The 27513-nt window shown below is 41.1% G+C and overlaps 1 protein-coding gene across 3 annotated transcripts in view; it reads left to right on the plus strand.

The window, feature by feature from the left end:
* The window catches only part of SPAG6 (sperm associated antigen 6), a 67038-nt gene that overhangs the window by 25563 nt on the left and 13962 nt on the right, over positions 1-27513 (plus strand). The window contains exons 7-11 of one of the 3 annotated variants that reach the window (XM_082044956.1): positions 39-191; positions 2523-2714; positions 3910-4026; positions 7351-7496; positions 9709-9747. In XM_082044956.1, the coding sequence (XP_081901082.1) occupies positions 39-191; positions 2523-2714; positions 3910-4026; positions 7351-7496; positions 9709-9747 (647 nt within the window). Of the gene's footprint in view, positions 1-38; positions 192-2522; positions 2715-3909; positions 4027-7350; positions 7497-9708; positions 12510-27513 lie in introns of those variants that run through there. The other 2 variants (XM_082044955.1, XM_082044957.1) reach the window with 2 other exon arrangements.

Below are 27513 nucleotides of genomic sequence, written 5' to 3' on the forward strand. Positions count from 1 at the left end.
ACGTCACGGTATCTAATCTCTTCCCTTTATCTTTTCAGCTTTCACAGCTTATAGTAAATACAGGTGGCGTTGCTGCTGTGATTGATTGTATTGGCAGCTGCAGAGGGACTGTCAGGCTGCCTGGCATCATGATGCTCGGTTACGTAGCAGCTCATTCGGAGAATCTGTCAATGGCAGTGATTGTCTCCAAGGTTAGCTATCACTTTGTCATCTTCCTATAATTCTTCAGTGGCGTTCTGAGAAAGAGATACAAATTAACATAGGCAGAGAATATATTTTGTGGCAGAATTGTATACTTGCTGTTGACAAATGCACTTTCTCCTAATATTGCAGCTTGCTGTGGCTGAAATTATGTGGTAACCTGATCAAATTGTGTCTTTGTGAAGTCGAGCCTTTTATAAACTGTCCTGGATTAGTTTGTGAACATCCATTTGTATTACAGTACATTATTTTTCTGTGTTGCAATTGAACTGGTACAGAAAATAAGTCAGTTATTTTCTGTGGTCTGTTTCCTCTTAAAATGAATATTTGTGGCTACATCAAAACCCTTTTTGAAACAAGAACGTTTAATGGCACGTTCTTCATTACACTAGCATGACTCTGCTAGTACCACTAGAGTAGCCTTGCAACAGAATTCTTCAGATTTGAAAAGACCTCTGTTTCTAATGTAGTGTGGTTTGATTGATTTGTTCAAGTGACATTTCAAGTGAGATAAACTATACATTTTCAGGTTTAAATAAATTCTGCTGGGCAATGATACAGAAGGGAGACAATTCGCAGTATTTGCAATAGGTGAAATTAGTGCCTGACATAATATTCTGATGTGAATAATGCTAACTAATGACAGGAGGAAGGAAGTAATTTCACTGAGCATTGTTGGCCCGTTTTCACACTATGTCAGTCATTTGAAATATACTGTATGACTGGAAACAAGGAAACAATAAAAACAGAGGAACAGAAATGTCCTCTAGTAGGAATGCAAGTTAAAAAATGGAAATTGCTGCAACATAACATCAATAAGTATGCAGGGAAGGTAAGAGGGATAAAAAAATAGTGTTCTTCTGCATTTGAAAACAGAAGGAATAGACACTTTTTCCGTGCCCTCTCTGGAGGCCCTTCTTCTCTGGATGTGTCTCTATCTCTCCACAGTCAGGATGCCCAGAGCAAATGTGCTCCTGCTGTTGAGTGCTTGACATTCAGTGGGATGAATCTAGGATTAATTTCATGAGGAGGCACCTGAGTGATATATTTTTGAAGAGTAATAATGGCTGCTACCATAACTGAATGGGAGTGCAATGAGAGATTTTGTAGGCATCTGTGTAAACTATCATGAAATGAAATATTTTAATGAATGATCCACAAAAGAAACCCAAATAAACTCAAAATCCATTACTTCAGGGGAAACTAACCTTGTGGAGTGGTACATAGTGCTGAGGACAGGGCTTGGTAAAATGGAACCATTTGAAAGAAACACACTGTGGCATAACCACATGCAGTTACACATCTACTGTGTTAGGATATAAAGTGATAGCACCATTCTGTGGTACTATATTCTGGAAAGGATGAATTTTGAAAAATTATTTTTGGGGCCCTACTGGACAACCCTTCATTGTGGTCTTCTGCTGCAGTGCAGTGGCAAAAAAAACCCCAAACAATTTAGTCCTTTGCAGTATTAAAGTGTGGAAGATGGATCATTACTGGAAAAGAGAAGCTAATCTATCTGTAGTACTAGTGCATGTAGTTCTGTTGTCTGTATCTGAAAAGAATCTTGAAAAAAAAATATCCATAGGATGGAGAAAAAGGTTTTCTAGTTAGAGGTTGAGTAGCCTTGCCTTACCTAAAGGAGCAAGAAGTGATTCCTGTTGAAATACGCTGGCATAAAATACCAGCTACTAAGTAGCTCCATAATCCTGTGGAGAAAGGATAAAGATTGTGACCCCGAACCCGAAGAACTTCAGTAACAGCTGGATGCGAATGAGGTATTCTGCATCTCTTCTTGTCTTCAAATCAAGAGTTGAAATCTTTCTGGAAGTGATTGTCTGAGTGAAACATGAACTGCTGGACTCAAGAAAAGTTTAATAAGTTGAAATTTAGGGCTGTGGATTTAAAAAAACCCAGACAACTCAATAATCGAACCTTTCTGGTCTTAAACTGCTTTCATAGATTTTTCATAGATTCATAAACACTCAAATTATTTTATTTTCAGTCTGACAAAACTGAAGCCTTTACTCTTATTACAGCCTGAATTGTATAATATATTCCTTTTATCCCTTAAATTTGTGTGTTAGGTCAAACTGCCTTCTGACTGAAAACATTAAATCTGTTTCTCTCTTTAAGTAGATTTATTAAGATTTATTCAAAATTCTTGCTAGTCTTGATGTTGTAAAAATATGACACCACTAACAGCTTATTGTAGAAGAAGAATGTAAATTGAGAAACATTTTCTAACAATCTGTACCACTTTCAAGTTGTCTTTCCCTGGTACACATTTGTAAAGGTTGTGCTTTTGATTAATGCTACAGGGGGTACCATCACTGTGTGCCTGCCTGATAGAGGAGCATGAAGATCATATTAAGGCAGCAGCTGCTTGGGCCTTGGGACAGATTGGAAGACACACTCCTGAGCATGCACGTGCTGTTGCAGAATCAAACGTGCTACCCACACTGCTTGCTATGTATATGGACATACGCAGTTCAGAAGATCTTCAAATAAAAGCAAGTATATTTGTGATATGAATATCTGCAGTATGAGATGTTTATTGTAATCAACAGGTATAAGTGCTTAAAAACTACTAAATGGTATATGCTGTTATTGATGTTCATTGAGTCACAGACTTCCTGGGTGTAGGGTGTCCGAAGGCTGCGTGCCATTTGTGAGGACTGGCTGGTCCTAATGGGTGTGCACAACAAATCACATGGTGCAGCCACAGCAGTCTAGTCCCTCATTTTCTTCCCAGTTTAAATGAGAGTTGCATACAACCATAAACGCTGTAATTTCTTGTGAGTGACTAATTTCTAATTATATATATATATTTTTTTTTTTTTGAAGTATAGGCTCTTGTACAAAATATTATTGTCCTTGTAGTAGATTTGCTTACATTTTTATTATTATAAGTAAACTATAACAAATGCTCAAAGCTCTGTTCTTGAAAACGTGCAACTGCTCATATTTAGGGCTTTCCTTGCATGGGAACTAGTAGAGTTGCAGTTTGGCAAAGTGTATTTTTGAGAGACAGTAAGTGAACCGACTGAAGAGTATAATGTGATGGGATATGGTCTCCCATGTTGTACTGTTCGACTGAAGTATCACGTTCCAGATCTGTAAAACAACTTTTGTATAGCCGTTTTCAGTGGTCACCAAAATATCAAGGTCAAATCAGCTGTACCTATAATCCTACCCAAGAAGGTCATTACTGCTTGTAGCAGCCAACATTGAGTCTGTTTGCAGAAACTGAGCACTGCTGTACAACTGTTTCACTTTCTTTCCCTCCCTGCATGGGTGCTTGTGCACTTTGCTATCCCAGACCAGCAGACTCGCCCAGTAAGCCACTTCTAGAACACAATCTTTTCAAATGTGTTTTGATTTAGTTTTCTTATTATATTACAGTACTTCAATTTACTTAAAGGGTCTACTCGTGCTGCTATTGTAGTCAAAGGAAAATTGCCATTACTTTGACCGTAGATAACATAATAAGGATGTGATGCACTGTAGGTTTTGAGGTTTAATATATCTAAGTAGAAAATTGATTCTTCATGAAGTCACCTGATAGATATCATAGTTTTTATTGAGAAAATGCGTTTTGAGAATACTGATCAATTTTCTTTTTTGATCTGACTTCAGTGATATATAACATTAATTCTTGTTTTCACTGATGCCTTACTGTAGCAATTTTATTTTGCATTTTGATAGACTAAAAAAGCCTTAAAGAACATCCTTCAGAAATGCACATATCTTCCAGCACTTGAACCGTTGCTGCATGATGCCCCTCCCAATATTATGAAACATATTGTTGGGCAGTTTAGCAAGGTAAGAAAAGGCTCTGCCTGATGAGTAATGTTTTAATTGTTTTCCATTCAGCAAGGAAGCCATCTTTCCAAAGATGGAATATCTCTAAAGGTCTCAGTTGTTTTCTCAGGATCCTCAAGGATCCCCTGCAGAAGCAGCTTGGAAAATTCAATTTTTTTGTCTGATAAAGCTGGATACTATTTTATCTGCCATAATTCATCCTAAGACTGGGAAAACAGTTACTTATGAGCAAGGTGGTTTTTTTTTCTCCCTTGCCCTTTGAGATTAAGTGGAGTATTAACTCACGTGCAAATATTTTCACTGAGCCAATGTATCACATAAATCCCAGTCACATCTGTTTTAGATAAAGTACAAGCTGTCTGTACAGGAGTGACTTAAGTCAGGTATTTTACAGTAATCTAGAGCAGAGGTGTCAAACTCATTTTCATGGAAGGCCACATCAGCCTCGTGGGCGCGTTCAAAGGGACAAAGGTAATTTTAGGACTGTATAAATGTAACTACTTCCGCATTTATACAGTTCTAAAATTACATTTGTCCCTTTGAAGGCAACTGCGAGGCTGATGTGGCCCCCAATGAAAATGAATTTGACACCCCTGCTCTAGAGTATAAAGGCTGTCCTCATTAATTTTCAGTTTCAATTAAGTAAGTGTAAAAATCCCAAATCTTTTCTCATCCCTCTCAAAATTCAAAAATGTTTGTTGTTAATTACATTGTTGATTTGAGCGCACCATGTAAAAAGTTATATAATTTAATCAAAGTATTTCAAATTATCTGAGTAATTGCTAACTAATCAGATTTCCAGTGTCTGCAATGTTCACCAGCTGTTGAGAATCCTGCTGAACTATATACTGTCTTTTGTGTAATACTCTGCAGTGTAATCTGTTAGCAGGGGATACCAGACTCTCTTGGTGAGATGTTCTTTCTGGAAATGACCAAATAAAACACTCTTGATATTCAGTTCTGGTTGTCACAGCTCTGGAAGCACTGCTGTTTGTAGTGCAGATTCCTGATTACACTGCCACTCCTAGGTTTGTCCTGTCTTCCTGCTAAGTCTGTGCAGAGAATAGAGATTTGCACAGAATCCAGTGCCTTTTGCTTCTGTGTGCTGACTGGAGCTATTAATGAGCTGAGTCATAGTAATTGGTTACCCAGTGTGTAGACTTGAATGTTGTTTGCTGTTGCACTGGTTTTGTACCCTTCGTATCAGCTGATATTCTGGTTTGTTTCATTTTTCTTCTCCTACACTGTACTAAACAAACTATACTTGTCTGGGATTTGCTCTTCTGAAGTATACATTTAAAATGAAGTTCTCTGCAGTAAAAGCATTTTTCTTTCCTGTATCATAGCTTGGGAATTTTTTCTTCTTAGAGCTATGGTGTATCACTTCTGTGGCCTTATTTATAGCACAGTAAAAGCCTTATTTCTGAGCTATGTTTCAGAGTGGGGTGCTATCCGTTCTTGGTGCTGGACTGTGTCATTTTAGCATTATCCTTCTCAGGGTCTGTGCAATTCTGTGCTGTCTCAGTTTGGACTGGGGGGAGGGACTGTGTCTCAGAGGTGTTGTCTGTCCTTAGGGCCTCTTCCAAGAGAGTTTTCTGCTCTCATATCCAGCCTGGGAGTCCTGGTGTGGAGCAGGAAGGCAGGGAGGGCGCCGTATCCTGTCTCCTTGCTGGTTCCTCCTTGGCAGTTCTTGTTGTGGGAGATCTGTGGAAACAGACGCCTTTTCAGTTCCCATAATGAAACAATCACGGTTGTTCCTGACACTTCTGTGGAGTACATAGTAGGGACAAGTCTCTATGCTCCTTTTTTTTTTTCCCTTCCCTTCCCTTCCCTTCCCTTCCCTTCCCTTCCCTTCCCTTCCCTTCCCTTCCCTTCCCTTCCCTTCCCTTCCCTTCCCTTCCCTTCCCTTCCCTTCCCTTCCCTTCCCTTCCCTTCCCTTCCCTTCCCTTCCCTTCCCTTCCCTTCCCTTCCCTTCCCTTCCCTTCCCTTCCCTTCCCTTCCCTTCCCTTCCCTTCCCTTCCCTTCCCTTCCCTTCCCTTCCCTTCCCTTCCCTTCCCTTCCCTTCCCTTCCCTTCCCTTCCCTTCCCTTCCCTTCCCTTCCCTTCCCTTCCCTTCCCTTCCCTTCCCTTCCCTTCCCTTCCCTTCCCTTCCCTTCCCTTCCCCTGCCTGACTGTTGATTTGCAGAGCCTAGAGGGACCAGAGAAATGAAGGCTGTTTGCCTATATGCATGGCAGAAATCTCATTCTTCTTTTCCTTCATCCTTTTAGGCAGGCCCTTCCTCCTTCAAGGCTCTTGTTTTACACTGAGATACAGTCAAATTTGTGGCTTGATTTTTCTGACCAGCGTGAAGGCTTCCAAAATGGTTTTGCCCCCCTACTATGTAACTCTCAGAGCTGGTTTTAAAGCTGTCTGGTTCTGTTATAGGTGCAGCTGATGTCATACATTATCTCTCATTTCCCCCCACCCTGCCTCCTCCTTTATTTTTTTTAATATTATTGCAGCCCTGTGGGTCTGTGGGCTACATGCTGTCATTCTCCCTCGCCTGGCTCAGCCCCCACCCCCTTCTTCCCCTCCCTCCCTTCCTCCCATCCTCTGGACAGAACTGCGTATTGGCATCACTCAGGGAGCACAGAATGTATTGTCTGATCATTTCTGCTTCTCATCCCCTTTGGCTGCAGAAACTTCACATTTTTGCTTTGTGTGTGTGTGTTTGTAAAAGACTTCCATGGCTACACAATGTGTTGTAGGATTTTAATATCTATGAATTTAATAGTAACATGTAATGCGTCAAGGCTGCATTGTTCACTTGCAACAATTCTCAGTATTGTTTTCATGCAGTAATCTATACTGGATCATTATAATGATATAAAATTCTGCTCTACAATTAAACTGTGGGAATTGACATAAAGACCTGAATAACTTGGTTTAAGTGGAACAGATGCTGTTGTTATTCCACGGTAGTGTTGCGGTTTTATTATCTATTTAATCCCCGCAATCTTTTTGTCTCTGTAGGAATAATTCAAGAAATATTATTTATGTAAAGATAAATATTCAATTAATTATTTTTATATATGCTATGTATTAAAGTACATGTTAAATTATGTTATAACCATGAAGGGCTGTTTGTGTGTGTGTGTTTGTTTTTTTCCCCTGTATAACTGGGTGTTAAAATACAGTAGTCATTACAGATGTTGCACCTCTGATGTTCCATTTTATCTGTCCTCTGAATTAAAAACAGATAAGCAATATTTGAGCCTAGTAACACAGAGATATCTTTAAAAGTCAACATTCTTTTTTTTCCTTAATATACTTTTCTGTGTGTAGGTGTTACCACATGACAGTAAAGCACGTCGTCTCTTTGTAACAACTGGTGGACTTAAAAAGCTTCAAGAAATACAAGCAGAACCTGGTTCTCTTCTTCAGGAATATATCAACACTATTAACAACTGCTATCCAGAGGAAATAGTAAGGTAGGGAGAATGAAATTTAAAAAATTCATACTTATAACATTGTTAGATTTTTTTTCACAGGAACAACAAAAAGCAAGGATTTAAAATATTAATTGAACTTCTGCATAATTTGTTTTTAATAAAACAGCATAACATTTGGTTAACTGACCCAGAGGTAGTGAAACCACCAGACACATACTTTTGCACACTTTCTGTTGATTGTTTTTAGAATCAAATTTCTTTGTCTGTAAACAAATCCCAAATAATCAGTGTCTTGCAGGAAACTAGGAAGAAAAGTCGGTCCTGTGCTACCCAGGCAGATTCTGAGGCTTCAGCACAACCGCTCTCATATTAATGGATGTCTGTGGGAAGTTTAGTTTATCTTGGTAACTTATTCATGGATTACTCAGGCTCCAGAAGACAGGCATTGGTGAATCTTTGGATGCATCCTTGACTTCCCTAAGAGCCTGGGGTATTCAGAGGCTCCTTTGAAACTTCCTCTGATGTGCAGAGGGTCCAGAGCCTCTCCTGCACAGTTGCTCTGCCCACAGCTGCCCTTCCTCCCCCAGCCTCATCATGAGGCTTAAGTGTTATATAAAAGGACCATACACCAGCTGTCTGCACCAAGTTGAACTTTGCCCTTAATGAATACAGAAACACTATTAAATAGCTTACAGTCAAAATGTCACCGTCCTAAATTGTAATAATGAGAGAAATGCCCTCCTAGATTCTAGATATCCATTTACTAGTCCTTCACTCCATCAACATATCAAAAGGATGTTGTACTCCTGCACTCCCTCTACAGGCTCTGAAAATCTGCATCATCAATTTTAATTATAGCAACAGAGTTCTTCAACTAATAGTAGCTACAAACTAAGTCATGCAAAATGAAGCCCTGTTTGTCTTCACAAGGAAAAGCCAGCAGTTGCCAAATTGGTAAAAGCAAAATCATAAAGAAACTTTATTCTGCAGCTAATACTTCAGAGGGAAAGAGGACATTTACCTGTGCTTTTCTGGATATAATTAATGTTTCTTTGTTACAGCTATTTTTTTTCCCTCTAAGTGAAACAAGGTTAGTCATATAGGCTGGGATGTAATAAAGGGCCCCTTCGAGCATCTCCTGCTTGCCTCTTTGTACTACTGCTTGGTGTTGGTTGTGCTGCCTGAGGCACAGCTGCTATAATAGACTCCAGCTCTGGGTTTGTCCTGGAGACCTGTTATTGTAGGCAGTTTGCAGACTGAATATAATAATGCATTGAAAAGTTAGCTTTACAATCAGAGAACTAATACGAGTTTTTAAGAGTTACATTATGCAGACATCATCCAGAAAATGAACAAAAGAAAACAAACAATCTCCCAAAGTAAATGGATCTTAATTCAGTGTGAAAACATTGGGATTTCTACTCAAATACATTTTAGGCATACATTACATGGAAGTGTGTTCCTCTCTCTTTATAGTTAAAGCTTCCAGGGCTCAGAGATTACAATTTACATGCCTGCAAAACCAAAAATGTACTGAGATGTATGTTTTTAGAATAAGTCAGTAATAATTTTCAGATACTCTTAACCTGGAAAACAAGAACTAAATGCAGCTTTGGTCATACTTACATATTGGAAACATGTAGTTGGTCCATTGTGGAAAACCAACTGAATGACAGCAGGACAATAATGGCACCACAGAGTCCTACTCTAATGAAAACCTATTGGATAGTCTCTGTCCTTGAGTTGGCATTAGAGACAGAAGGTCATTGTGATAATTTTTTTTGTTCCAGAATCAATGTCTCTCGCATTGATGTAGCCTTTGCATTAGCTTTGGGGTGTGTGTTTATGTTCAATGAACAGCAGTAGACTATTGTTGTCTGGCAGCCTATGGTTCTGTGTAAACTCGTGCTTTTTTTATTAAAGGCCATAATTTCAAAAGAAGTTAACATCTACATTTCTCAGTAAAGACAATGCTTATGGCTGCTGAACCTATATAAAAACTAGCCACTTACCTACATGCCCTAAAAGAAGCTAAACATATTTTTGAAAACCTGACTTCCAAGTATAAATGATAACATAAGTTGAAAAAGCAGTCTCTTAAAACATTGTAAGGGAATAATTGTAGAATTCCTTGACCAGTGTTTAATACTAGCATTTTTTTCCTGATCAATAGAAACATGAATAGTGCTTTATTACTTAGCACAGAACATACCTTGTAGTCTAATGCATAAACAAAATGTTTCTCTTTCAGGTATTATTCCCCTGGATATTCTGAGATACTTCTGGAAAGGTTGGAAAATTACCATCCAGTTTCATAAACTTTAGGTTTTTATTAGAGCTGTATTTCACATTTATACCTTTTTGACTGTAACACAAATACAGCTGTTGAAACTCGTTTGATTCTGAATCTCTTTCTACTGTTTGAACTACTGAAAGAGCTCAGCAATTCCAGCAAGCTATATTTTATTCTTTATAAATTTGTTTGCTATGTTTTTGTTCCTTTTAGTTTTCCTCTAACATTACTACCAGATATTGCAGCGTATATGAATGGAATTTCATGCAGGGGTGATGATTTATCACAGAAGCTTTTTTAGAATCAGTCATTTCCTTTTCCGTCCACAAGAAAGGTTTGTTATTATCTCATTGAAATTTTAGCCTTCTCAGTACTGTAACCATTTTCCCCTTTTGCCTTTGCATATTGTTTAGAGCTTCCCAAGCTTGATGAGGGGGGAAAAGCTGGCCCCTGTGCTTTTTCTAATTATGGAATCCATTCTGCACTGAAATATCTCCTACTGCTACCTCTCAGAAAGTAAAGTCATGTGATTTTGCATCTCCAGACATGCTACTAGCTGCTAAATTAAGAAATAATCTGATCTGATGATGATAAAAGGGCTGAATTCTGCATGATGTGATAGTGTGGTGGTCCTGGGATGGCAGATAATACGTGTTCTGCAAAAGTTATCCTAATTTAAAGTAGGATTCACTGGAGGGAAGGAGCAATACACTGTTTGGTGTATGTATCGTTGTTCCTCTTGGAAAGGACAGAGTGAACTTGGAACTTCCACAGGCACAAAGCGAAGGACCCTGGGAGATTTGGCTCCAGTTGGGTCAGCAGCAGATTTGTGCAGCTCAGAAGAGAGGAGAATTGCTCGGCTGCAGGAACCCTGTTAGCAAAGTTCTGAGCACGTTCAGGGGAAACCTGAGGATACCTAAGTCCCACTGATTTGAGTGATGGGACTAATGCTGCTCAGTACTTTTTCTGTAAGAGCTGAAGTTGCTACAGAATTAAGTTGAAACACACTTGGAACTTAGTCATGAAGTTGCAGGTCACATTGATGTGGAAGTTATTTGAGGTTTGAGCTCTTGCCTGTCTGTAGAACATCCTGGAAATATTTTTGCCTTTTTTATGTAGAGTGAAAAAGCTCTTACATTCTGCTTACTCCTCTGGTGTACTGTAGCATCAGGGAACAGCATGCAACCCTTTAGTATTCCCTAATACGTAACTGTCATTTAACGTTTTTTGTTCTTCTAACCATTTTTTCTCCCTTGTGTGCAGCAGGTTGGTGTGTGTGTGTGTGTGTGTGATGGGGTTTTTTGTTTGTTTGTTTTTTCCTCCAAAGAGTAATAAACAGTGTTTCTGGAACAGGACATTGAAATACTTGCAGCCACAAGGAAAGACATTATATGAAAACCCCCACAGGAGAGAAACTTGTCTACTTTCTTAAACATATTAACTGAATGCGTTTATAAAACAGGGGTAGTCTCTTCTATCACTCGTAAAACAGGACCAATGACTTACTGCAGTTGGAAATTATTTAGAGTGGCTTTTCTCTGCCAAATTCCAAATGACTATTTTCTTCTATACTTGTCAGCGTATTTTTCATCAGTTCACAAAAACACTGATGGGCTATCTTGTGTTAAGGTTTAATTCCACAAAGGGCTGTGCTCCTGCTGTGAGGTACTTGGTGCTCTCAGACTCTGCTTTTCAGGAGGAGCAGGGGATGCACAGTTCCTTGCTTTATGGAGCCTGAGATGGAAACTGTTTGTGTCACAAATGCTGGTATAGAAACCACACCAGCTGGGTTCTTTCCTTAGCCCACATCAGAGTGGGCTTCTATCAAATGCCTTTTCAATTTTGTTGTTTATACTCTGACATTATTAATGCTAGGACAGTTGTGGAAAATCATTAGGTTGATGAAAAATATTGTTGTAATATTCAATAATTTTCTCACATGCATTATGGATATTTAAAAGTCAAATCTTCTGCAGTCTCTAAAAGAAAATGTAATGGAAGGGCTTCCAGACAGTCTTGAAGGATCTGAAGCCTTTATTTTCCCTAACGGAACAGAAATGTTACAGAGGGCTGAGCGCAGTTGCAGTGCAGACGGGAGGCAGGGTAGGCACAGAGCTGCGTACCCAGAGCTGCATCCTGTGCTGGGGAGCACACCCACACCACACAATGCTAATGTATATGTGTTGTGCGGAGAGAGTGAAGAGGCTTCAGTCCCCTGACAAATGTGCTCCTGCTGTGTCACACTGTGCTACACTGTAAGGATTCCACAGGGTTAAATTTCAATGCCTAAACAATTTGTTCACAGTCTTTTCACAGTCTTTTTCTGATTCCTGACAAAGGAAGTGATTGCACAAGGCAAGCCTTCAAAGCGATCTGATTGTGCAGAGCACAATCCAAATCAGACCTAGCATAAAAACATCTTCGCACCAGCTAGGCAGTTCTATCCTAGGCCAGTGGGACTGTTTGGCCTGTTGTTACAGGACTCTCCCAGATGATGTGACATCCCATTAGGCTGTGGCAGTGTGAAGTCCTCTCCTACAAACTTGGAGACCTCCTCAGCTCTCCTTTGCTGGCACGCTGCTTCCCTGCCTTGTACCCACACCTTGTGGCTGGAGGCTTACCTGGAGGTACACATCTCCCCAAGGCAGATCTAGCCCTTCACAGCACAGTTACTGCTAATTTACATTTTAGGCTTACATTCCTAGGGCCAGAGTTGCTTTCCCGTGGTGTTTCACAAGCTCTGATGTACAGCGTTTCTATTCCATCCTACCTTTTGGCTGAAGTCATCATTTATATTCATGTTTGTAATTGCTACTCTGGCAAGCTTCAAGTGTGTAACATTGTCTCAATTTAATAGAATAAAAAGTAGATTTGCATTTTAATTCATTGTGTAAATGCTGTTTTTATGCTAGTTTGTGACTGTGATGCTAGCGAAGATGAAGAACAGGCTCATTTTGCAGCTTGAGCCTGATGCCACCTTTGTATGTTTGTCTCAGCTTACCACTCAACAGTGCCTACTTCTGAGCTTAGGACACACAAGCATTTCAAGTAAGAGTCCCTCTCACAGAGGTGGCTTATTAAGACACACAAAAAAATTAAGCCAGTGCTTTGGCAGAAATAAATGTGAGCAGAGACAGCCCTTAAATCATTTTTCTCCTTACTTTGACTGCAGCATTTGGACTTTTGAACCCAAGTCTTTAAAGATCTTCTCTGGGGGCCTGAGCCATGATTTTTGACTACGTTACTACAGCCATTATTACATCTACAGATGCAAACCAGGGCCTTGCAAGAACATGTGGATGTGTAAAACTTTACCATATTTCATTCAGTGAATGGATTAACTGGCCTACAAAAGCTCCATTCTTTATCTGAATGACTGGGAACCAAGAGGACCTGAAAAGAGGAAATTCAAGGAGTTCACCTCTTGTGAGTATAATATGTTCTGCGTTTCCAGAGGGATTTACCAAGGGATTGCTTTGTCTCGTCTGAAGTGATCAATCTGCTGGAGATCTGCATCTTAAACAAATGAACAAAATGTTGAAGGAGCTGAATGGAATTGGTGAAGAAGAAATGAACCTTGTTTTGTGAAGTAAAGTGTAAATTCACTGTAATTAGGAAGTGGATGGAGTGTGGATGGATCCTCAGTGTTCTTGGTTTGGTCTAGGTTGAGGTGTCAAACTCATTTCAATGGGGGGCCACATCAGCCTCACAGTTGCCTTCAAAGGACTGAATGTATTTTTAAGACTGTATAGATGTAACTACCACTACATTTATACAGTCCTAAAATTACATTCGACCCTTTGAAGGCAACCACAAGGCTGATGTGACCCCCGGTGAAAATGAATTTTACACCCCTGGTCTCGGGGGTTGTGAATTAACTTGGCCAAAAGGGAGTTTTATGCATGGAGGATGCCATGGGACAGCCCTCAGCTTCTGGTGTAAAAGGGAGTTCTCTGATTTCTGGGTGTGTAGGGGTGCCTGACTATTGTCCCTTCAGGTGAGGGATCTGTGAAAGAACGCTTGCCTCCCAGTCTTCCTTAATGGCTGCTTGGTGCCCAATATCTTGGTTCTTAGACTTTTAGATCTCACTGTGTGACCAGGGTAGAAAGGAAATCTGGAGTAGCACTAGATTGCAAAGCCAGTGGTTCCACTTCTTGCGCTAACATAGGATTGCTTTTATGGTCTTGGATAGTTATTACAAATCCCTATGTATCATTATCTTCAGCTGTGAGGTATCTGTTGTTCTCCTTTGTTAACTTGCAGAAGTGCTGGGAAAATTAAATTCATATGAGAAGTCAATGCAGCAGAACTTAAGCTCTTTATAACTGATACGGTATCCAAAAAGGAATATTGTTCAAGAACCTACAAAAATTTACCTAAGAAGTCTTCAAGATACTGATTTTTAGATTTTGAGTTGAACTAAAAGCCAGTGTATTTAGTGAGTTTCTTCATCTGACACAATTTGAAGGGATGTTGGGGAAAGAGGAAATTACAATGTCTCTCATGACTATACTGAAACTATTGATGTCATTTTTGTATAATACTTAACTGTTAATATTGATGCTACTATGCTGTATTCTGCAGTCAGCTCTATAATTTAGCTAGTGAAAATACTAATTACGTTATTACCGCTGTACTGTATTTCTAGATACTGCACAAAAGATTGAATTAGAAAATACATATAAGCAATACTACAGCATATGCTGATGATGAGAATGCCTTTGAAACCAGGAAACGGTCTTGTGCTGCCTTTCACAAGAAGTTACTCTTACTTGGGTTAAACACATTTTGTAGTTGTGTTCCCTTCTAGCCAGAGGTCCGATCATGAGGCTCACTGAGTGCTCAGCGAAGTGCTGAGGGTCATCAGATTTACTGCCTGTAGCAGAAACCAGTTGTGTTCACCATTGTGCATCAGCATGCTATGGAGAGGAATGATGCGAGTGTCCTAATGTCATCAACTTAAAAAGATTTCCACAGAGATTTTGAAGGATTGCTTTTTCTTCATAAAAATATGTTCCTTCCTACTAGTTCTTACCTCCAAAATGAGTTAAATAATAGGTACCCAGATTAAATTTAGCTATTCTATATTTTGTTCCTTTTATAACAAAAATTAAATTTTGAGGGGTGTGAAAGTGTATTAATGTCTTTCTTTGAAACAAAGTTCTTGATTATTTATGTCTTCATAGTCTTGTGACAAGATCTGTGCCCTTTGCTCTCAGAGGAAGTTTCGTCTTCACTGATACAGACTAGTGACATGTTTTATCCCTGTTATCCTATTTATAATTAGGTCTGATGTCCTCTGTACATGTTCACCTTCCAATATTAGGTCAGTGTTAAAGCCATTATCAACCTAAAAGGTTGGATTACTTCCAAGATTCAGTCTTTGTTGCCCCACAATGCTATAAATTATATTACAATCTATTGTTAAAAATTAATAATATGCAACATAGAGGTCTGATGGAATCATGTTAATGAGAATACTGAAGGTTCATTGACTTGCAATATCATTAGAGCTCTGAGACAGGTTTATAGCCTTGTGCAATGTATATTTGTGTTGGTTTAGACACAGTATTTATTTGGTCACACCCAACCAAATGTTTCCTTACTAAATTAAAATAAATGCTGGTTAGTTCAATGAGCTACAAAGATATATAGTGTAATTTCAGGTTCTCAAGTCACAGAAAATAAGCCCCAACAATGTAACTCAGTAAAGGATCAAAAATGATGGATATACTAGAGTGAATATAAACAAAGAGGGAACCAAGTTTACTGAGTTGAGCGAAGTTATTTTTTTATGATTTAAGCAATGTATAAAATTTGGAAAGAACAGCTTCTATTTGTAGTCTGCTCTGATCTTCCTATAACCCCTCGCTGCATACACATACATACATGCTTGTAAGCATGGTCAACCAAAATGTGATCGTAATTATTTCGAGTTTGGTCATGGGGCTTGTTGTCGCTGCCTTCTGCTTTGGGGACAGGCAGTTGTATCAGACGGTGATGATGTGGTTGCGCTGCTCATGCCAGCCTGGCATTGGATCATGAATCCTACAGACATTCTTATGGGAATGGAAAGGAGGATAAGTCCAGCGATTCTAGAAGCAGTTTAACAATATGAAACTTGCTTGCTTTCAGTTACTCCAAAGCAAATGCTATGCCAGCTTATCTGTGAAGACTGCAAGGGCTTGGAGCACACCCAAGAGAGGGAAATTTGACAGTGGGAGGCTGGGCAGGTGTCGTGGTTTAAGCCAAGCTAGCAATTCAACCACAATAGCCACTCACTCACCCCCCTCCCCACCTCCTAAATAGGGGAGAGGATGGAAAGGGAGAAACTTCGATTGAGATAAACACAGTTTAATAACAAAATACTAATACACTACTAGTAAATATATATATATATAGAGAGAGAGAGAGAGAATAGAAATAGAATATGAAAGATACTCAGTGCAATTCCTCACAAACTCTGTCCACACCAAGCAGCCAGTCCCAGGAAGTGGCACCAGGTCCTGAACAGCTGATCCCCCAGAAAGAAAAGAGGAATAAGGCAGAAGGGCCCAGAGGCCTCTGCAAAGAGGCAGGATGGCAAAAAAGCTGAGCTAAACATCCCGAACAGAACTCACCCAGCTCCGACAAAAAGAGTGAAGAAACGAGAGACCAGAAGATCCAGATTCTTCTTAAATATGAAACATGACATTAATGGAGCACAAGTCTAATGAGGAACAGTTGAGGGAACTGGGGCTGTTTATCCTGGAGAAAAGGAGGCTGAGGGGAGACCTTATGGCTGTCTACAACTACATGAAAGGAGGTTGTAGCATGGAGGGTGTTGGTCTCTTCTCCCAAGTAGCAAAGTGATAGGACAAGAGGAAATGGCCTCGAGTTGTGTCAGGGGAGATTTAGATTGAATATTAGGAAAAAATTCTTCATGGAAACTGTTGTCAGGCATTGGAACAGGCTGCTCAGGGAAGCAGTGGAGTCACCATCCCTGGAGGTGTTTAAAAGACATTCAGATGAGATTCTTTGGGACATGGTTTAGTGCTAGAGTTAGGTTAGGTTATGGTTGGACTCGATGATCTTGAGGGTCTCTTCCAAATGAATTGATTTTATGATTCTAATGGCATAGAATACTGTTATTGATCAGTCTGTATGTCAATCAGGTCTGTCCCATCCATGTCCCCCTTCCTTGATGCCTCACACCTGTGGGCAGAGCGCTCAGAACATCCTTGGTTCTCAGACCAGAGCAATTAAAAACATTAACTTTGTCTTGTGGTGTTATCACCTTATTCTCAAACTAAGTCCAAATAATAACCATGCTAGCTATGAAAAAGAAATGTTTCTAACTGCATGGAGAAAATTTTCATTCATTTTCAGCCAAACCTGCACAGCAGGGTTCAAGGAGAGCTGGCCTTGTGTCTGTGCTGCTTGAGTGCCATCGCAGCCAGAGGGGGAGCTGAGATCAGTCTGCCCTTCTTTGTATGGGTGAAGACCCCACCCTGCCCTGGAAAAGGAAGAGTACAGCACATACCCATAGGCTGAGAGGAATTACAGATTTCGCTCCCCTCTTTCATCCCGTGTCTGTTCAGCAGCAGCACAGCAACCCTGCCTTGCTGGGTCTGCCACAAGGAGAACTTCCCAGGAAGACCTCAGGACACCCAGGGGTGGTGGTCATTAGTGCTCTGAAGCTGAAAACTGCAATGAGTGCTCTTATTACTGTTTACTGATGTGATCAATGTGTAGCTGACCTTGACTCACTTTCTTGTGTAATTCCTTTGGTTAAAGTGGAGAAAATGAACGATTTTGATGACAGTGTTTTAAGAAGCTGCCATTTCAGAAGCTATAGCTATGCCTGTGATACATCGACCTGTCCGACAGCAAGGATGGAAACTTGGCTTTCTCTGAGGTTTAGAGCTCCGGTTTGGACCATCTCCTCATACTTCTGTATCTTTTTATATCAGACATGACTTACTAGTAACAATAACTGTTAAAATTTTTGCCATTGACTTGAATTATCATGAGGTCATGAATTGTTATTTTAGGCCTGTCCCTTCCCCCTCCAAGTGTTTTTTTAAAATCCCAATTTTGTGTTTATGCTAATGTAGTTGTGCAATGGGAATGTTTGGTAAAATTGCCATTTAATTTACAGTAGAAGAATGCTTTAGCAGCTGTTTTCTAGCAGTTTAACTACTCTGACCTCAGTGACTGTTCTTAAGAGACTGAAAAGTAATTGAAAAGGTGAAAAAGTTCAGAACTGTCCTCTCTTTATATTTTTTTTTTCATTTTTTGTGTTTATTTTTTAAAACATCTTTGAAATGGCTTTGTAAACAATTGGAGTTTTTTTCTAGATAATTCAGATGAGAGAGGAAAGATTGCCAGTTTACTGGGACTTGCTCTCTGACCACCTGAGAAAAATGAGTTTTTCATTCTCTTGAATATCATCTGGAGTAATAATAAAATGTGCTCTTGGCTGGGTTCCTTCTGTGTGAATATAGACAGAGCTACATCACTGCACACCTAAAGGAAAGACATAGAACTACAGAAGCAATCTGAAATCTGGATTTTTCCTGCTTCTCTGCTTCACAAGTACCTCTCCATTCTCCTTAACCTGAGTAGTCCAAAGGACCAGAGCTAGAGATCCTTTTATACACAGCTAAGTTGCCTGTCAAGATCCCAGTGTGAAAACCCCTAGCAATAGCTAGTGAAGGAACTGAAAAAATCCGCAACACTAAAAGGTAGTTGCAGATGAATGAAATGCGGTGCTAGTGTGTTGGAATCCTGGGGTGACAGATACATGAAGAGCACATGAAAGTAGGATGTTAGTTGACTAGTGTTGCAGACAAGGCGTCCTACTTGTCTGGGGAGCTGGTCCTGCAAACCCTCAGCCAGGCAAAGCTTTTGTTGATGTGAGGGTGACTGTGCACTGAAGGAAGGTTCCTGGACCCAGGCATGTGGCAGTCAGATGACGGCAGCACAGTTCCCGTGATGTGCTCTGGGCTGGTGGAATGGTTGGATGACAAAACTCTGCAGCTTCACACAAGTGTGCTGTAATTTGAAGCCGTCTCAGGGAAACTGTAGGCAGCAAGTACAATTTCTAAGCCTGATATAAATTCCATCCTGTTTAACTGCCATCAGTTCTACTGCCGCGGAATAACAAACCAAGTGAAAGAACAAAGCAAGGGAGAGATTTGATCTGGCTTCATAATGCAATTGGAAAACTCCTCATTAGAAGAGTGTTTTCCATAGCACAGCACTGAGGCCTTCGCTGTCTACTGCTGCCATTATCGTTGTTTCCTGAGCGGGCGGCTGGTCCATTTGCTTCTTTCCCTTTCTCCTGCTGAATGAAGCAGTGGTTCAGTCACTTTCTTCTGGATTTCCTTCATCTTGTCTCTCTGTCGTTTTGGTTTTTAATTCTTTCATTTACTTTAACTCAAATTCACTAGTGCATGCATCTCCTACCTGACTTTTATCTGTGGGAGAGATGCAAGAACTTCACCTTTAGCTCCTTCCAATGCTTTTCCAGATCTCAGGTACTCCCTCTGTTCCTTGATTCCAGGTTGTGATGCACTTAAATAATTTGTCCTCTGGTTTTGTTTATCTGGCTAATTACTCTCCACATCTCCTTCAGCCCTTCTCAATTACTACTCCACACATTGCTTGTCATAGTTCACACTCCTTTTGTTTAACTTCGCTTTTTCCAAGGCTAGTTACTGAGTCTTGGCAGAATTGTTATAGCATTTCACAAACAGCTGTTTTTTGCTGTGACAGTAGGCTGATTTATGTCTCAAAAGCAAACATGTAGGCCTGCCTATTAAATGCCTACAGTATAATGACAAGCACAACCCATTTTTTGAAATATTTTTTAAAAATTAGGGTGGAGATTAAAAATAGGGAATAACTGAAAAGAAACATTCCCAAATTGAGGAGCAAGCATGCTTAAGATGAGCAACTGCCTTCATCCTTCTCTCTGTGTCTCTCCTGCACCTTTCCATTACTTTTTCCCGTTAATGTTCAATGCGTGATGCATGTAAGGTATGTCTGTCGGTGAGTATTACTTTCACCAGCTTTTCTTTGCAGCAGTATGTCTATAAATGGCAGAGAGCATCATTCCTAATTACATGTTGCCCCCAGATGCTCCATGGGTGATGCTGATGGATTGCTGTGTGGGTGGTGGTGACAGGGCTGGGGGAGGGGGAGCCGGGATGCAGCTCCTCTAAGTGGTAGCAGAGGTCTCTCTTTGGGCTGGGCTCATCTGTCCTCCTGCAGTAAAGTGAGCTCAGGAGCCTCTGAGAAGGTGCATCTGGGCTTTGGAAAAGGGGACGTAACGCAGGAAAGGCTTCAGGATACAACCCAAACAGGGAAGCGGGAGGGGCTGGGAGAGACAGGGAATTTACCTTTTACCTGTCACTGCGGAAACCACTCAGCACGGAGGGCTGACACCACACAAGCTGCTAAATCACATTTTCTTGATTTCAGTTTCCACCCTGCCCTTCATTCTGTGCTGGTGGTGTCAGTGCTAAAAGGCAGAGCCTTATTGCAACAGGCTGCAGCAGTTGGAGGGCGCCTGCCCTGCCAGCTGCAGGGGCTCAGCTTCATTTCATTAATGGTATTTCCGACAGTGACCTTCTGCATGGATTAAGGTATCCCTGTTGTGGTTGAGGGCAGACAGTGCTTTGGAATTGAATCAGGCCATTTTAGGCTACCAAAAGTGTGGCTGTGGAGCAGACTGAACCACTGACTTCTACGTGTTGCCTGCTCACAGGCCAGGTCTGTAGAGGAAGTTGGTAGAGGAGGAGGAGGAATGATCATCAGCCTTTCAAAGGGACACAGCGTAGGGATGGACGTTCCTGCACTGCAGGCTGAAGAGGAAGAGTGAAAAACTGAGTGATCCTAGACCTTGAAAGGATGCTCTCCAAACCCCAGAGAAATCCAAGAAAAGGTGAGGGGGTGAAAGCAGAGATTTCCAGCCAAGTGTTTGTCATTTTTGCACAGACCTTTACTCTTGAAGGGCTGCTAATGGAGAAGGAGGAAGTGAGAGAGCACATGTGTGCGAAAGTGCATCTGCAAAGTCTGTTTCCTTCTCTCTGTAACTGTCCTGTGGTCATTGAAGGTTTTTATATTTAGTGTGCCTAGCAGCTCAGCCTGCCAGCAGGTCAGCTACTAGGAAGGCATGGAGGGAGGCAGGTAATACTGGCTTTGGGAACTGAAGCAGTTGGACTCTATGGGTCTTTACATCCCCAGCTAAGTGCCAGACCAGAAATTCGCCCCATCAGAGTGTGCACTGAAATTAGGAAGTGTCCTAGGACAGTGTGCAAGAAGCACATTTAAGAACAGAAAGCATGAACTGGTGCATCAGCCCAATGGTCCGTCCAGCCCTGAGTCTGTCTCTGACAGTGGCAGGAAGCAGTGCTACCTACAGAGAGCAGGTGAGCCTGGTCAAGTCTTGCAGCCTGTCCTCTCTGTACTCCCCCAGCATCCCCAACTGCTGGATTTGGATATTAGAGGCTCATCACTGCCTAACTCTTCTGGTACCTCATTGTGGAACTCTTGCCCACTCAGTTTTATGAAGTCCTTCTAGAGTTACTTGCCTTGCAGAGCTTAGTGTCACATACATACTTGAGGACTTAGTCTCCCCTCTTCAGGTACTCACTGGAAGTGTCGAGTAAAGTCAGTCCCACCATCAATCCCCCAGCGGGGAGACCTTGCTAATGCCTGTTCTGCACCCTGAAAAGTGACTATTGAGCTTTATATTTTGCTTCATGTCCTACCTCCAGTTTTCAGTCTATAAGAGTCTTTCCTCCCATCCTGTGGCAAGTTAATTTATTTGATAACCTTTGGTCTGGAACCTCATCAAAAGCTTTTTCAGAGTTGGACTGTTCTATGTCTGCTGGGCCCACTCTGTCTTTACTGGTGATCCTGCCTTGTTCCCAACAGACCATGTTTATCCCTGTCTACAGTGACTTAATTTTTTTAGGCCCTACTACCATTAGCAAGGATGGATGGCAAACTTTCTGGTCTGCAATTACCCAAATCCCTTCTAAAGGCCTTTTTGTGGCTAGGAGTTGCAATGCCAGATTGCCAGCCCTCCGGCAGCCTGGTGCTTGCCACGCTGGGTTACCCTCCCCATCCCGCGCAGCCCGAGGCTGAGAGGTGAGGACAGAGTGGAGATTTACTCAGGAGTGGAAACTACCACCCAGAGAAATGTTAGGAACTCATTTTTTTAACTTTGAAACACATTTGCTTGAGTTCTGAAGTGAGTATTTAAAAGCCAGTTATTCTTTTGTGCCCTTCCCTCCATCGACACAAGGCATTTTACATGGCTTCTCCTACAATGGTCTGCAAAACACAGAGAAGATGTGTAAAGATTATGTGATAATACAATTTCTGTCATAGTTCTTGTACCTGGTATTGATATATAATTGGTAATTGGTGGAATATTCCCTATGGCGTGACAGGAATATCTGCATTGGAAGTTTATTGGAGTAAAGGTGGGGAGGGAGACCATAATTCCATACTGAAATCATATAGATGAGGGTTTATCAGAACAAATGAGCGCAAAACTGAAGAACATAGCTAAATACAGACCCTTTGGGCTAGAGAAACACCGCAATGAAAAGTTTTTGGCCCAACTATTGAACATAGATACCTCTTACATGACATTTGATGGGGGACAAATGCTGCTAAGGAGACTCTGAGAGGATCCAGCTTGGGAAAGAGTCTGGAAGGTGCCAAAGCCTTTTCCTTGTGCCCACTCACAGTCAATGCGGTTTTGCAGGTAATACCCTTTTGTGACCATCACCAAGATGAGGAGAAAGGAAAATACAAAACAAAAAAAGAAATAGTGAACAGTAAATAGAAACACAGGAGGCAGCAGTAAAGTAAGTCGAATTTCTCTTAGGCTCAAGATGACTATCAAGGAGCCTTGTTCTGGGAAGAGAAAGTGCCGCAGCAGGATGGGAATGCTTGGCTTGGGCGGGCTGTCATATCTGTCATCATTATAAGCATGGACAGATGATGATGATCTCTCCATTCTGTTTCTGTTTTTTCTCAGTCTACAGAGATGCTCATCCAGCTGTTTTCGTCACAAAATTTATTCAGCTAATTTGTCCACTTTCCTTTTTCTTAGCGCACCTTTTACCTTCATCAAGCTGGTAGCATCTTCTCTGTGCCCACTGCTACTTTCAGCCTTCCCTGTTCCTGGAGATGCTGACTACTTCCCAGTGCCCGGTGGTGTGTTATTGTCTTCCTCCTGCACTGCTTCTCAGCTTGTTTTTCCCTACACAATGTGGCATCTCACACTGCACAAGGCGAAGGCAAAGTGGGAGGAGAAAAGCAGGCAGCGGCCGGGGGCTCTTCAGGTGGGTCACTTCTCACAGACACAGGCTCCCTCTCTGCACCCATCCCTCGGGTACTTGCCCCTCATTCAGTTTCTAGCCTGCAGCACCAGCGTATGTAGAGCCAGGCAGCTACAGCACAGCTCATTCAACTACTGCTGTAAGATTTTGAATACAAGGAGGTTTCACAAGGCTGCAGCTGGAGGGAAATAATTTTTAGAAGCTGATTCTCTCCAGACCTTTTGGAGAAGATGTGTGTAATCACTAATTCTTTCCAGTCTCTGGTTTTGTTAAGGGAGGTGAATAAAGGTACTCTAAATACTTTTTTTTTTTTTTTTCTTTTCCAAATGGTAACTAGGATATAGAAATTGTACCTAGTTCTGCAGCTCTGCACACCCTGAGCTTGTCACAGCCTGTGTGTGAGGGGGACCGCTCTGAATGAGATTTATGTGTGGGCATTTGGTATAACTGGAAACAGATTGAAGCTTAGTGTCAGGGCATTTCATGACATGCAGAGCCTTAAAATTATTACAAAAGTCATCTGGGGACCTGCACTGACAGTGTGCAACCCAGAGTTGTTCCTACCTGCTTACCGCAGCCTGCAAAACAAACAACCACCCATGCAATCGCAGTGCGGAGAAAATGCCACGGTGATGGATGATGTCCAGGTGTGACCTTTCACCTGTTACGGTAGCCAAAAATCCTTGCAAGAAGAGTGCATGATGGAAGATTATGGGATAATAATAAAAAAAAAAGAAAATAAAAAGGTCAGTCAGGTGAAGGATTCTGTTGTTAAGAAAGTATTAACTATTTTTTAAATACACAAGCATCTGACAGGCCAGGCCACACCTAAAAGAGCTAATGATAAAGCCACAGTTGGCTGGAATGGTTCAGTCCAAAGGGCACTGGTTTGTTGGCGAATGCAGAGCATATCTTCAGCAAGCTGCTACAACGAATGCAAGAAACTGAGCACATAATCTATTATCAAATGCATGGTGGAAACTTGACATTTCAGCAATGTAATACACTTGTTTTCCAGTGGCATGAGACTAATATACTCCTTTTCTGTGCTTGACGCAGCGTCATTCACATCTGAGCAAAATAAATGGGGAAGATGGTTTTGGTATCTATTCTTGACATCACTAATTTTAGCACCACTAAGGAGAGGGATTTTTTTTCCACTAAAAAAAAATAAAGTAACAAAGCACATGAGTCTTAGAATAAAAAGAATTGTGAATGGCAACATCGCTGATGTTTCTTTGATACTGACACTTCAATATCTGCTGTACATCCATTATGTTGTCTGGAACGAAAACCAGCCCTCAAATTGACACCATGGTGGTATGAAATCTTTCCAGCTCCTCTGAACCCCCAAAGCAAACCAGGATTTGTGTAGCCGAAATAAATATAGAATGACCATGAACGAAAGCTTCTTAATTCAGCCCCATCAGTACAATATATTACTTCTCTAGTCTAACTTCTATGCTGTGTGCAAGAGGTTTTGAATCCCAGTTTTGGAATCAGTTGCTTATTTCCTTTTTGCAACACCTCCTACTGTTGCGGTGGTTCATAACACACAGATCTGCATATTGAGGAAAAATAAGGGAGAAAGGGTTGTGCTTGTGATTTTCTTTTTGCTTCCAGTCCTACCTCCTCTGAAATGCCTGCAGACTATTTTTTTCCCCTACGGCAGAGCTCCTATTATGTGCTTTGCACCTTTAAATGTGCGAAGCATCATGTCTGCCTGGCAGGACCCTGAGATTCAAGACAGAAGAGAGACAGGCTTTGTTTTCTCTCTCATGGAGATGTTGCATTTGGTCGCGCTTTACCATTAGATTGGCTTGCAGAGAGGGTTAGTAAACAACCCCATCCTGTTTCCCAGTTTCTTTACATTTTCTGTACACAAAGAGCAAAACGCACATTTTCCCCCTGCACAGGGAAATGCCAGGAAAGGAAAATGTACAAAACCTCAGCATGGGGAAGCAGCGTCTCCTTTGCTGCAGAGCCTGCTTGCAGCAGACAGGCAGGATGAACGCTCACATTTGAAACTGCAAAACAAAGAAAATAAACTGGCAGGCACACGTTCGTGGGTGCCTAAGGATTATTTCTGTTCCTCACCAACCTGCTCACAGCCAGTGCAATAATGAAAGTTTGCAGCTGCATGGAGGCCCCACACAAACGACTGCATTTGCAGATTAGGCATTTGCCTTTGCATTTTTGGTTCGTTTCATTTCCTACCGGGTTCATCCATACTAGAGTACAAGAAAGTAACAATACTGTGAAGGTCTTTCTTCACCTGTGGTAGGTTACTGGTTAAATTGGTTAAGCAATGATCTGATTTTGCGACTTGTTCCACATGAGCAAACGCTGGAGCTGCAGCCAGCAGGGAGGGAGCCTTGGCTGCGTCCCACGGGGGTGGCTTTCCTGTGGGGTGACAAGTTTGGAGCCCTGAGTTTTTCAAGGATAAGTTTCCTTTTCCCCACTCTCATATGGGCTTCATAAGCTGTATGGTGGCTGCTTTTCTGAGAGGAGGTGAGCCTAAGGCAAGCCAAAATGAGTGAAGCCACATGAGTGTTTGAGTTTGTTTGCATGGTCAGAGGCTTACCCATGCTGTCAGTTCTGATGAGTTCATGAAAAAGTGATGGCAATTTGTGGGGAGGCTTCTGGGCTTTTGGCTGAGGTGTGGATGGACTGTGGTTGGTGCTGTTTTCTTTTTTCCCCCCATACAAGTGACCTCCTTGGGAAAAAAAACCCCAGGATTTATGTCAGAACAGTGTTCTGCGTTCATTAAACCGAGATGCAGCTGCCGTGTATGTAGATGTGTGCACATGGAATAGCAGTCTCAGTACCAACATCCTCCCTCAAGAATCCCGTTGCGGGAGGACAGTTATAAATAACTCCTTGGCCACTATAATTGTTCTGCCAGTGCAAGCTGCCAGAGAACCACATTGACTCAGCACACACCCGAGCAAGATCCTTTCCCTGGCAGCACCTCCCACCACATAAATGTCCCTGCAAAGTCGCGTAGGTGCCTGGTGGCGCAGGGAGCCGGCATAAGCCAGGACTGAATGAAAATTAATGTTTGCAAAATATACTGAATATTAAAAAAGCACTGCTTAGGTGCTAGTTAATATTTTTCCAGTACCCTCTTATAATTCTGTTGTTGCAAAAACTGCAAGTGCCTTCCATGCTCTGGCTACTCTGGGTGTTTTCTGTGGAGCAACGGATGTTCTGCCGCTCGCACAGAGCCACGCTAGTCCTTACTGAGCCAAGTAAGATGATTTTGTGTGTTCACTGACAAGTGGAACAAAATTGTCCCTCATGCTAATGTTGTGAAGTCAGCCTGCTGCTATGGTAGTTTTTATGCCTCTTCTGTCTGCCACAGTCTTACCAAAGAAAGCTCGCTGGCCCTGTACCAGGTAGGAGGCTACAGCCTGATTTTTTGTCGCTGTTCCTGAAAGGATGTTAATTATTTTTGGTAATTACATGGGAGATTCTTTTTCTTATTTTAAAAATTACCTCAAAAATAATAATTAGGGAGCTGTCATTATTATTTTTTTTTCAAAGCAGGTTCTACATGGAATAAAGAACCTAGAGATTTGATTTGCTTTTTATCACTTGGAACACCAAAATGACTATAAATTAATTCAAATGTAATTTTCCTGAGAAAATAATTCCTCTGTTATACAGAACCTATTTACTGTACTTCTCAGGGCCTGTTTTACCTAGGTAATTTGAAATTATTCAGAAAAAAAAAAATCTGCCTTCTGACTGCCTTTTCTACAATTATTAATCCCTGCAAGTAATTGTAAAATACTTGTATCTTCAGAATATCACTCTCTAGCTTTCCAGGAATCTATTTGAACATACACAGTAGGTTCCCATAACTACATGGCTCCATTTATGCCAGTATGATTGCTTGGTAGATTTGTAGGTATATTAGTGTGCTATTCTTACACTGCCATATCTCTTTCCTGAAATGGTGATGGCATAACACGTACTAATGCATCATATCTCTTATATGAGTAAAATTGCATCTGCAGTAAATGTTTTACCAGTATAACTACTTTGGTAAAATAAAATTGTACCCCTGCCTAATTATAATGAAAGAAAACCATGACGTGGACCAAAACTCACTAGTTAATTCTTTATTACAGTATGTTTCCAGCTGCAACAGGGTTTAAATATCACATTTCCCCTTGTGAGTTATTTTATTTTTTTTTCCATAATTTCACGGATTTATTACTTCTAGATGCAATGACGACATCAGTTACAATGGGAGCATTTTTATCTTTGCCCTGTGTTCTGTAGAGAAAAACCTCTAGGAGTCAAACAGTCAAACATTTCAAAAAATGAGCTTATCTCTGAGCTTAAACAAGGTGTGGCAACCCTGACATGGGTCTCTTGCATCAAGAAAATGTCATTTTTCCAGCCCCTA

Source organism: Streptopelia decaocto, assembly GCF_964273445.1.
Source record: "Streptopelia decaocto genome assembly, chromosome: 2".
NCBI lineage: Eukaryota > Metazoa > Chordata > Aves > Columbiformes > Columbidae > Streptopelia > Streptopelia decaocto.